Below are 12046 nucleotides of genomic sequence, written 5' to 3'. Positions count from 1 at the left end.
TCTCTTATTATATTTTGCGGCGCTGTCGCGACACTTTCAACACAGTAAGAATTTCTTCAACGTTTTTTTTTCAGTAACAGTCCAAACTCAAATAACGTGGGGGGGGGGGCGTAACACGGGTGACGACGCATCTGTATAATCTGCGGCAAACCGTTTCAGGGTGTTCTGTAGCATAAAAATGGTACAGAGATTCTTTTGTTCTTTAGACCAAATTGATTATTAAAAAGAGTGAAGAATACGCATGTTAATTTCTCTAGAACGATGTACCTCTGACGAAGACATGAGATCTCCGACCTCTAGTTTAAAGTTTAAGTTTGGAACGACTCATTTTGATATAGTCACACTGTTTAAATTTCGGATTATTGTACAAATGTATAACGTTATTCTTAGGATGGCTTATAATGTCTATAGTCAAGAGATGTATTAAAAATGTTACTTGTACTTTCTGAGTTAAAAAAATAAATGTAAGGGAATAAGACAGATTTTCCTTTGTCGAATTCCACCTCTCAGACACTTCCCCATCCCTTAGTAGTGTGTACGCAATTCACACACCTCACAATAGCAATTATTTCAGTCCACTTATTAGTATACATGTATAACTACGAGCGCCACCAAACGGTTCCTTGGAGAAATGCAACATCCCGAAATGTATCCTGGGAACCTTGACGTCATCAACCAGTCGGCCGAGATGGCAAGATGGCGGGTAGGCCTGTATTTTTGCCTGTTCGCTGTAGCTTGGATTTTCTTGGCAATCTTCGCGTTTTTACGCCCAAAACTCACCCGATTTATGCATCATTTTACAGAGAATGAGCAGAAGTATTACTGCAACTACTGCCAGGTGGACATAACGACGTTACGGGTCAAATGTGCAGTCTGCAATGACTTCGACCTTTGTTTGGAGGTAAGGCTTGGCCCATCAACGACTAACAATCAGTCACGCCAAAATGGTTTCGCCTGATGTGGGGGTGATCAAAAATTGGAAAAAAATACATCAAACATGCGAATTTATTATCATTCTGTATATATATTGCAGTGCAAAGTAAAACAAAGTAGATTTCGATATGTTATGAGTCATTTGACCTATATAGACTTAGACAATGGTGTCCTTGGGCCAATTTTGGGGACAAAAGAATGGACCTGTTCTCCCTATAATGCTAATGAACTGTACTATAATTTATGCATGAGGACACAGCTGTTGTGTTGAGCGACAGGTGACTGCCATAATACACACCAACAAAAACAATATTTCTTTGTAGCAACTGTTTTTTCAGGCCTGGACACAAAGACCATACCACCATGCTTTCAGGGATGGTGCGTTGGAACAAGGATAAAGAAATGTTATCTAGAGTAAATTTCACAGAGGAGAAATATTGTATGATATTGTGTGGAACCGAAAATGGACAATAGTGTCCAGAATTCAAATTACATTCCTCCCCAAGGGGTAATGGAAAATTTATATGCGCATTTTCTCTGCAGTTTGCTAGGTCATAACATTTCTCATTTTCTTGTACATGTATTTTTTTACCAAACATATATAATGCACCACATTTTAGGGCCAAATTACATAAAATGTGGTTTGGGGGTCCTTTGGAAATGTATGATATGGGCTCAATTATGTTTTTAACATAATCATGCAAGTTTGACATTAATCATGCGAATATGTTCTCATTTACCTGATTTTTATCTATTGGTCATTTTCTACACTTCATCCAAATTACAATTGGTCCCAAGTACATGAATGAAAGCTCTTTCTTGTCATAGAAAGCCATCATAGATAGCATTAATCATGCAAATTAGCCCTGATAATATCATACATACATGAGACATACATAATGCAAGAGAAAATATGGCAATTCTTTTTGCGACCTACTCACTCAGTGTTTGCAGGCATTGACATTTCCATTATGCCTTCCACAGTGTTTCTCGAGTGGTGCAGAGTTGGGCAACCACACAAGAGATCATGACTACCAAATTGTGGTAAGTGTTTTTATCACATCAAGTAAGGGGGTTGGCATTTACCTTCTTGAGTGGAGGTGCTGTGTTTGTGTGTCTGGCATTTTTTAAAAATAAAACTGAAACAGAATTCGAAGGTAAATCATACAAATTGGCTTTCCCTCCCAGGACCAGGGGAACTTCTCACTGTGTGAGTCAGAGTGGACAGCTCTGGAGGAACTGGCTGTATTGGAGGGGATCGAGCAGTATGGGTATGGGAACTGGTGAGTCCCACATGTGCCTGTCAGTATGGGTATGGGAACTGGTGAGTCTCACATGTGCCTGTCAGTATGGGTATGGGAACTGGTGAGTCTCACATGTGCCTGTCAGTATGGGCATGGGAACTGAACCAGGGAGAATAGTACATGTACTGAAAGAGAATTTCGTGTAGATGAATGGTAAGAGATAAAAAGCAAATGTTTTGAAAACATAGGGCATCATTTTGGATGTGCAGTGACCTCTCGAACTACATTGTACATAGCTTTTCAGCTCCCTTCTTTGTTTTGTAGGGAGGAGATTGCAGACCACATTGGAAACAAAACATCCCAAGGTACAGTTCTGTTTCAGACACTTGAAATACCGTGCTAGACAATACATCATATGAATCTTCATATCATACTTCTGATCATTTCCTAAGTTATTATTAGCACAAAGATGTAGAAGCTATATAAAACCAAACTGGTGGAAAGACTATTTCGAGCCCTGCTTTGCCTCAACCTCAATTGTTGTTGCGTTCCAACAGAGGTGATAGAATTTTACCAGGCGAGGTTCGTCCACGGCAACCTGGGCAAGTCGTGCATTCCAGAAGAGTCGCCGTACAAGGTGGTGGACCACACGTCTTCCAAGGACGGCCCCCTGTCCCCCAGCCTGTCCACCCCACCCCAACCCCCCGCAGAGCTCACCCTACAGGAGCAGCAGGAGCTGGGCTACATGCCCCTCAGGGATGACTTTGAAAGGGTGGGTATGGCACTAGGTTGTGGTAGCAGTAGTGCAAATATAGTAGTAGTAGTAGTAGTAGTAGTACACTGGTTTATTTGTGTCAGCAGCAACAATTCAACTACTACTACTATTACTACTACTCCATTGTAGTAGTAGTAGAAGTAGTAATAATAGTAATAGTAGTAACCAGGCAGTCTGGTTACTTCTTACAAGCTATGAATGAAAGAATTGAATGAATGATTTGGTAATTGTCCATTCCTGTGACTGCATACTTTTCATCTATTACTTTAGATATTGCATTATGAAAGTATGTTGTTTTGATGAATGTCTTACTATCATGCAGGAATATGATAATGAGGCAGAGAGTATGGTCAGCACACTAGCAGTCAACTATGATGATGATGATTTAGAAACAGGTAAGGCACTAGGACATTTATAATTGGTTGGCTGATTGGGAATTTTGGAATAATTTGATTTGTTGGTTCTATGATTTTAACAGGAAATTAATTAAGAGGGCTGGTGTGAAAAAAGGCATCTTGGAATGGAAAACTATATAGTATAACAATTAGAATGAAAAGGGCCAGTCTACTTATTAGCAATGCTCAGATCACCATGTTTCACTTCATCTGTTTCAGCTTTGAAATTAGCCCAGGTGGACATGTTTTTACGAAGACTAAAAGAAAGGCAAAGAAGAAAAAGGTGAGTGGTGAAAATTTCTGCCATGGTAGCAATTGTATAATTACTATGTGTATTTATAAATGGAAATATTAACAAGGTACTGTTTTTCTATAAAGATAAACATAATCATTAATTTCTGTTGTATTATTTCTTCTCCAGAATAGCAAGAGAGTATGGACTTGTAGGCATCTTCTTCAACAAACAAAAGCAGCAAGGTAAAATAAATAAATACTTAAATGGCACTTTTTACTCCTTGATATGATTTTTTTTTGCATTTTATATGTCATAATTGTGTTTTTTTAATGAAATTGTAACATCATTTATGTTTCTACTTTTCAGCCAAGAGAAAATTGTCAAAAGATGAAAAGTAAGTCAATGTTGGTGTACCGTGTCTGCTTATTTTGTAATATATGTATTTGTCAAAGTCAGTGTATGGCATTGCAAGATGTATGGATAATATATGGAGCTGTTTTTCCACTTTCCATTGTTTGATTCTGTAAGTGTTTAAGTTATTTCAAAACATGATCAAGAAATCGGATGTTTTCCTTTTCCAGGGAACTACGGGACAGAATGAAAGTATATTCCCAATTCCATGCCTCAGAGCAACACGAGCAGTTCTTCGAAAATCTCCAAAGTGGGTTTCATTTTGTTTCAATCAATCTGCATCTAATTGAATTATCTATGAGTACATTCAGTATTTACCTGCATATGCTCTAAGTTCCCTTTGTCTCATTTCACAGAAGAGAAACAGATGAGGAGTAGAATAAAGGAGCTGATGAGGTATCGAAGGAACGGCATCACAAAGCTGGAAGGTTCGTCAACTTGGCTCTTTGCAAACTTGATAAGGATTCCAGTCCTCTTTTTTAGCTTTAGTGCACTTTCTCCCTGCCACTTCCCTGCCAAAAAGACTGGACCCACACATATTCTATCCATCTGATGCTGATGTCATAGTTATAACTAGAATAATGTCAAAGTTTTAAAACATTCTAAGTTTGTACAAATTATGCTTATTGTATGCACATGTATTGGTCCTATAGATTTTTAACATGAAGAACCTTTACTGTCCTTCAGAATGTTCAGAATACGAAGCTGCCAGGTACAAAAGGGAAAAGAGGAAAGAGAACAAGAAGAAAATGGTAAGCCTGAATTGAGTGGGCTTTTGTCTAGCTTGAAGGGCAGATATTTTTGAAGTTACATGTAGGTAAAATGAGAGGCCAAGTTGGCTTTTCCCAGTGCCTTTTTTGGCTAAGTTTAGTTCCCTAGGACTGTTTTTTTACAGGGTTGTTTCATCCCCCTGGATTTTCTGTGATAGGTTTTACTCCGTAGAACTTCTGTGCATGGTTTCCTTCCCTGTAATTTCCATTTTATGTACACATGTACTTATTCAACTCTCTGTACATCCTCGCAGGCTTCCTCAGCTGCATCTAAGAAAGGTGGAGCCCTAGCAGGTGGGAAGAAGCCAGAGTAAGTCTCACTCTGGGAACCAATCAACATTCAGGGTTTCTAATTGCATTAGAGACCCAGATGGTGCTGGCTTATGATTCTGTTAATCTGATTGGCTGGTGGTCATGTGACTATGAATTTGATTATACTAACTTAAGGTGGTGGATTTTTAATGATTTATTTGAATGTATGGTTGATTTACTCTCCAAGCAGAAGTTAATCTTGTTTTGTTTTGTTGTTTTAGGCATTTTGTCAGGGTTTCTATTGTGTGAGTTTTTCTTTGGGTTAGGCAAGTTTACCCCCAAAGAAAAGATGACAAGATAGAAAGTTCATCAAAATGCAGAGTACACCGAGAAACTTGACAACTGTTTTAATTCTTGTGAGTTTCACATGGTTTCTCTTTGCTCCTGTTGCTTTACAGAGAAAAGGAAGGAAAGAAATCAGCTGATGAGAAGGGTAAGGAACTTGTTGCTTTTCAGCTCAGTTATCATGAGATCAATGCCTAACATCACTTACAGCTGTTGAGAAGTTTGCAGAAAGTGCTGGCCTGGCTCCAAGGCCTAGGTTGCCAGCCCAGCTCTTTGCATAAGTGCACCTAGTAGCTTTGTGTCATGAGCACATAGATCGTATACTGTGAAACTGGAATCTATGATTTGCTGGAAAATCAAAAATGAATAAGTAAAAAATAATCTAAAAATAATAGAACTGCTGCAAACACTTCGTGACACAAGTACATGTATTAAATTTTAATCTCAATTTCATCTAACTTATGTGTGTTATAACGAAAGGCGGTTATATCGGCTAAACAGGTAAAGATACAGAACTATGGGCAGAACCCCTTCTGGGCCTTTCTGTGGAGCGAAACCCTGTACAGATTTACTAATTTGCCTTTTGCACAGACAGTGGCTCAGACAGTGAGAAGTACCAGGGCATCAAGTCGGCGCCCTGCTTTAACCTACTTTCTGAGAGGGAAAAGACGGTGAGTACTTTTACTTTTCACAATGAAGACAAGAAGTCAGAGATGTCAGACTTCTGGGAAGTATTTTCATTGTTGAAATTGTAAAACATGAGGAAATGGTCTCTGTAATGTATGTATGGATTCTGTATTAATAATCCACATGTATTCCTTGTTGCCTTCTCCAGCTGTGTAGTTCAATGGGCATGAATCCAGCCAAATACATGACTGTCAAGACCATCATAATAAAGGTGAGCTTGTGTTACACGATCTCGTTGTTAGTGGTTGATTGGGCCTCCTCCTTAAGAGAACCATTCTCATTCCAACTTCCAAGGACTACCAATAAGAGCTCAAGATTCTTTATCAATGTGAAAATCATTCTAATAGGCTCAGGTTTCTTTGTTACCATGCAAATCAGTCATCACTGTCCCCTGACTTAGAGGGTTTGACCATCAAGCTAAGTTGTATGGGCCTGACCAGTAGAGGGGTTGCTAGAAGCATGATATAAATGTTGGAGCACAATATAAAGTCAGTCAGTCCTTAAACAGTTTGTTGTTCCCCTCAGGACCATGTGCAGCGTCGGCAAGGCATCCCCACCAAAACTCGCTACCCACAAAACCTGGACAAGCTGCACCGCAAGCGAATCATCAGCTTCCTGGCCGACAGTGGCTGGATCACTGTGGGGTAGGGAGGGTGGGGAGGGGGGCAGATCATCACGCAAATGGAGCTGGAAAGGTTCTCACACCTGTGGATGTAGGGTGATGGTAGAAAAGATTTAGACTTTTGTACTACACTGTGCAATGTGGTCATGTGTGCTATAGTATACTTATTGCAAAAATACCAATACAATGTATCAATATGTCTCAAAAGGACCAATGTCTTGCCACCGTTGCTTACAAGGGCAGGTATTGTGTCCATCCATGAAGAATTTTAGGAGCCTCAACTGCAAGATGATTCTTAAGATAAAGCACTTTTAACGCGACCAGTCTTTCTCACCTGACAATGTATAACTTGTCAGCTGCCATCGTGCATAACTAGTTGTTTCCACTAGGTGGCATTGTGGCAAGGTTGTGGTCCTGACTTACCTGATTTTTATTGCCTGTTGATATGACATAAGATTCAAATGAATACAGTATCTGTCATCGTGACAGACAGTAGGTGTACTCAAGTGCCTCTTATTGTGATAGCTACAATAGTCACCAGTGTGTGTGCCGTCAGCCTGACAGGTATGGTTCATTGGCCTGCAAAAACAGATCTAAGCCAGAAAGACAGGTTCAGTTATCTGCCATTGTAAAGAGATGTGTCATGTAGATCATGTACTGTAGGACGTGTTGATGACAACTTAAATGTTTCATTATGTACTCATCTGTAGTCAGTGTAGGTTAGCATGCTTCCTGACTTGTAAATGTATTGCCATGCTACTTCTCTATGAGAAGAAGGCTCACTAAGGAGACGTGATTTGGGGGATGATTTTTAAAACTATCCATGAAAGTCCTTCCGTCAAAAAAATGTTGCCATCACCAGTTACGATCTATTGTTTAAAACTTTATGACGGTTAAATGTTGCTGTCGGTATGTGTACAAATAGTTTAGGGCTAGCACATGTACAGTTTCTATTATGCGATTGCTGTCAAAAGAGGCACAAAATCGATCTCATGGCTGTAACAGCAGTGCAAGGGGGCCTCTCTAGAAACCTAGCTTGCATTCTTAGTGTGCCCTTTGATAATTCTTTTGGATCCATTCAAAGCAGAGCAATTTATTTCTTAACATGTAGCGAAGGCAATTTCCTATGGTTAAGCCAACTTTTTAGAATTAACTGCAGAAAAATCTCCTGTTCAGATGAAGAGAGACCCTACTAAAGTAGTTGAAACCTGTGCACTGTCAAGACGTTTTCATGGTGCTTGCCTGATACTCATCTTGCTAGGTGCAAATTTCAGCAGTTTTAGATGTAACTATGTAAGCACTCAGATACATACGATGCCTTCAAAGGCACTTCAACATGTATGTGCATTTTGTTTGCGTGGAAATGTGTAAAAAAATGCCTTTTTACTGACAACCTTCATAGAAATGTCAGAAGAAAGTCATTATAATCATTCCTCCCCAACCTTTGATGTCATTCTAGAATATATGAGTCCAGTTTATAGATGGATTCCAAATTTGTGGTATATTTTCAGTGTTGACGGGGATATTGTGTGATATTAGAAATCTTAAGTTATTTAGCGATACTCAGGATGGAATTTTATATGTTCTGAATTTTTAATATCAAATGGGCTGAAATGTTGTCTGCCATACATCTTATGAAGAAGATATGCTTATTTATTGCAATTTGTAATGATTCAATGTAATTAATGCTATGCTTAGTGTGAAATGACTTAAGCTTTGTACGTGTGCATAGGAAAGTGTTTGTTATAATACAGAAAACTATGTTATCAACCTAGTAAATTTTTCCTTACTCCTTTAATGAATATGGCAGATAGTGTCAGTGTGGCCTAAGGTAAACCATCTATGATCTAGTTGAGCAAGACCAACATGAAGTAATTAGTTGTACACTGCACAAGTTAGCATTTGTAACTCATCAACCAGTAGTTGATGTGCTAATTGTATATAATTGCAAATTCTGGAAACTTCTGGATCTCAAACATCAACAACAAAACCTTCAAAAATGAGAAGCCTAGCTAACGGTAGCAGGCTGTTTTGCTAATCCAGTGCTAATATTTTCAAGGACAAAAAGATTAGATTGGTGTGGCCTATACGCAAAGTATAGTAGAGACATATCGACTTTCTGTAGTTGTAGAGACCACACCAATTTATTTATTTACTTCTCAGAAATTTTTAAGTAACAGTGATCGAATAACAAGATGAAAACAGCTGTGAGGAAAACTGAAAATAGACCCTATGACACCAAAAGATGAATGAATAATATCGTGATTCTTCTGAAACTGTCAGAAGATTGTCTTTTGGTGTCATGTCGTCTTATTTCCCACTCCTATGCTTGATGAAATTCTATGTATAAATTGAGAGTCAAAACAATTTTAGCTGTTTTTGTCTTTTGGAACATGCCATTTTGTTTCCGGAAGTGTACAAAGAACATGCTTGAGGTATTTTATCAGATCATCTTGAATCATAGCATTTTCAATTTTTCCAAAATCTGAAAGGTTTTGAATTGAATTTGGGTATCACATACAACATACTTTCACACATCATATTTAGCTATCATAATCTTCAAGCAGATTACAGCTATGAACTTTTCCAGTCAATACAACTCATGTCATGCATCTTTGGCCATTCCAGTTTGTTGACTATTAAACCTTGTTACGTTTCATATTTTTAATATGCAAAGCTACACATTAAAGGTAGCCATTTGTGGAATAAAGGTATGGTCAGAATTTTTTTACATGTTCATACAAGTCAATGAGAATAAATCTGTGGTACGTGCATGTCTTCTTATGTGCAGTGATGTTGATGATTTCTTCCATGTGGGTTCTTGGATTTAGAAAAAAACTGACAAATCTCATCAAGAAAGGAATGTCTAAATTGTAACGTCACCTTGCATGTAGTGTACGAGAAACAAGAAATGAAATTGGTATTGCCTATCTTTACATCTGCTTGGAGATTTACTAAATCGCGGTCTCTTGGGAAAGCTGAGATGCCAGATAAGGTCACACACATCACGTGACAACATGGCGGCGGCGCTTGCTAGAGTTTTAGACCGGGCGGTTAGATTGTCCTTTCCTATCCGCATCCGTGTGTTTCCAGCGGCCAGGTTCAGTCAGCATACTGTGGCACGATGTCTCTCCACCACGCCGGCGAAGAAAGCTGTAGAGACCACGACTCCCATGCCGGAGGCCGACGGCTTTCCTGGCGTGCGGACCCACCAGGATCTGTACGAGTTCTCGCTGCGGGAGCCCGACACTTTCTGGGGAACCCTCGCCAAGTCCCGGCTGCAGTGGTTCAGGTCCTTCGACCACGTGAGTGACTGTGACATGTCGGAAGGGAGGATAAAATGGTTTCTTGGAGGCCAACTCAACGTCTCAGGTATGGGAGAACAACTACAACAAGAGTTCAGCGGCGTCGGCCAGCATGTAGCGTTATGTTGTAACACTCGAAAGTTTCACTTCAGTAAGAAGTTTGATCTGTAAACAACAAAATCGTAGGTAGCCTGCGTGGCGATACAGTTTTAGGAGTTATGATGAACCTCGTTAGATGAAAGCAGGGAAAATGTGCTTGCTGGAAATATACTATAAAGATAATTTTGATAACCCCTTCCTTGAACACTACCGTCCGTTCACGCGTTTCAGTGGCGATAATTTATTGCGGGCCTCTGCCCAGAACGGCTACCGCCCCCTCCCGCTTGTTTGTTTGGTGTCCACGCCCCCAATGTAGGATTTGGCAGCAAAACTGGAAACATTTGCATCATTATTGGTGTTTCCAGCGTCTACAACCGGTGCAAAAATATCCCATACTAAGATCCTATTATCTTTTCAGGCGGTTACCATTTACTAATGATTTAGACAGTCAACTTCACCTTCCTGTCAGTCTCCCCCCTTTTATTCTCACAGGAACCATTAAACATTGTGAAATTGTTTGCAAGGCCCAGAGTGGGAAGGGGGAAAATTTATGATGTTATAAATTTTGTAAGTCTATTTTCTTTTGTAGCAGCATTTGGTAAGTTGCTATGGTCCTAGCCGTGGCGACTCTTGATTCGGGCTTACATTGCATTACCCTCAGCAAGAGTCGTGGAAAGAACCATTGGCAGAACTGCACATTTCCCGTTGGCTGCACGATGCTCCGTTTTTGACCCGGTTTTTTGCTGTCCCGAGCTTCCCTACAATATAACTCCACAATTGGCCGGGTTGCCGATGTTTAGATCAGCCTAAATATTCCACAGCGCGACAGGAAAAGTAGTAAAATAGCTAGTCGGCACAAGCTGGCGGCCATCTTGGATATAGTCGGGAATGTCCGCTACCGCCGTCGGGAACGCTCGGTAGCGTCACGATTACCAAAGCGCGACCGAAAGCTCTCCGATTATAACCGGAAAGGCTACCGAGCGTTCCCGACGACTGCACCGGACATTCCCGACTATATCCAAGATGGCCGCCATCTTGTGCCGACTAGCTATTTTACTACTTTTCTGTCGCGCTGTGGAATATTTAGGCTGATCTAAACATCGGCAACCCGGCCAGGGTAATGCAATGTAAGCCCGAATCAAGAGTCGCCACGGCTACTATGGTCCCAGCATTATTCCCAGCAACCTGCATATTAACTTTACCCCAGTATATAAATTATAACAATACTTTTTTCTGTTATGATTTACAGTAAATACCTTGGACAGACATGCGCAGAAGACACCAGACAAGGCAGCCCTGATTTGGGAGAGGGATGAACCAGGCAGTGAAGTCAGGGTCACATACAGGTGAGTCTTTATCCACTACCTCAAAGTCTGTTTTGGTAACGGTAGCCTGTATGGAACCAGGCATCACGGATACATATAATGGCAATTTATTATGTTTGCTTTGTTTGCAGCTCTAAAGGTCATTTTTTTGCAAGTTGCCAGACTCTGAAACAGCTGCCATGTTTACTTTGAGGTTGTTAACTGGATTACCAGGCAGTAGAAATCAAGAAAAGGAAGTATGATTCGCAAAGTTCGATGTTCCTTCCATAGTAATAGTATCACAAGGATTGGTAATTTGTCCAAATCTGTTTGTTCATTTTAAAAAAGTGCTTATCATGGTTGAATGTTGTCAGAAATTGTTTATTTTAGTTTAGTTTAATTTAGTATTATATTTTGCTTTATTTTACAGCATTTCACTTTACTTACCTCACTGGCTGTTAGCTATGTTACTATGGACTGATCTCGTAGCCTCGCCTATCTCCATTGAAACATTGAAATACAGAGCACTGCAAATTTCTGACAGACTTGCAGCCACACTCTCATTAATTATACGTACTTACCACTTATTGGTATGTGATCATTGGTTGAACTGCTAATTGTGATGGACAGTCAGGATCAATCTGTATTACCAAGGAAACTTACAAGCAT

The 12046-nt window shown here is 39.9% G+C and overlaps 2 protein-coding genes across 10 annotated transcripts in view; both read left to right on the top strand.

Annotated features, from left to right (window-relative positions):
- Positions 1-594: 594 nt before the first annotated feature.
- On the top strand, positions 595-8439 carry LOC109474846 (transcriptional adapter 2-beta-like). Of its 5 annotated transcripts, none has more exons than XM_019775292.1 (18): positions 595-703; positions 804-901; positions 1918-1977; positions 2122-2216; positions 2502-2542; positions 2735-2949; positions 3275-3347; positions 3567-3630; positions 3769-3824; positions 3949-3976; positions 4164-4243; positions 4350-4421; positions 4681-4745; positions 5018-5073; positions 5474-5508; positions 5952-6031; positions 6196-6258; positions 6573-6695. In XM_019775292.1, exons 1-18 carry the CDS (start codon positions 697-699, stop codon positions 6693-6695), a joined length of 1311 nt encoding a protein of 436 aa, XP_019630851.1. In that variant the 5' UTR covers positions 595-696. The 5 variants fall into 5 exon arrangements, 4 of the variants coding, with proteins under 4 accessions (XP_019630851.1, XP_019630850.1, XP_019630853.1 ...); XM_019775291.1 differs by having other exon boundaries at positions 632-707; positions 6573-8439; XM_019775294.1 differs by having other exon boundaries at positions 632-707; positions 5018-5057; positions 6573-6679.
- A 209-nt stretch (positions 8440-8648) lies between these two features.
- The window catches only part of LOC109474828 (acetyl-coenzyme A synthetase 2-like, mitochondrial), a 12951-nt gene continuing 9553 nt past the window's right edge, over positions 8649-12046 (top strand). For 2 of the 5 annotated variants that reach the window (XM_019775245.1, XM_019775243.1), the window contains exons 1-2: positions 8649-10041; positions 11323-11419. In XM_019775245.1, the coding sequence (XP_019630804.1) occupies positions 9687-10041; positions 11323-11419 (452 nt within the window). In that variant the 5' untranslated portion in view covers positions 8649-9686. The remainder of the gene's footprint in view (positions 10042-11322; positions 11420-12046) is intronic. The other 3 variants (XM_019775244.1, XM_019775241.1, XM_019775242.1) reach the window with 2 other exon arrangements.

The sequence above is a fragment of the Branchiostoma belcheri genome, unplaced genomic scaffold, assembly GCF_001625305.1.
Source record: "Branchiostoma belcheri isolate BF01 breed outbred unplaced genomic scaffold, Haploidv18h27 scaffold32, whole genome shotgun sequence".
Taxonomy (NCBI): Eukaryota; Metazoa; Chordata; class Leptocardii; order Amphioxiformes; family Branchiostomatidae; genus Branchiostoma; species Branchiostoma belcheri.
Note: the sequence above shows the minus strand (reverse complement) of the source record. Positions and strands in the feature narration are given on the sequence as shown.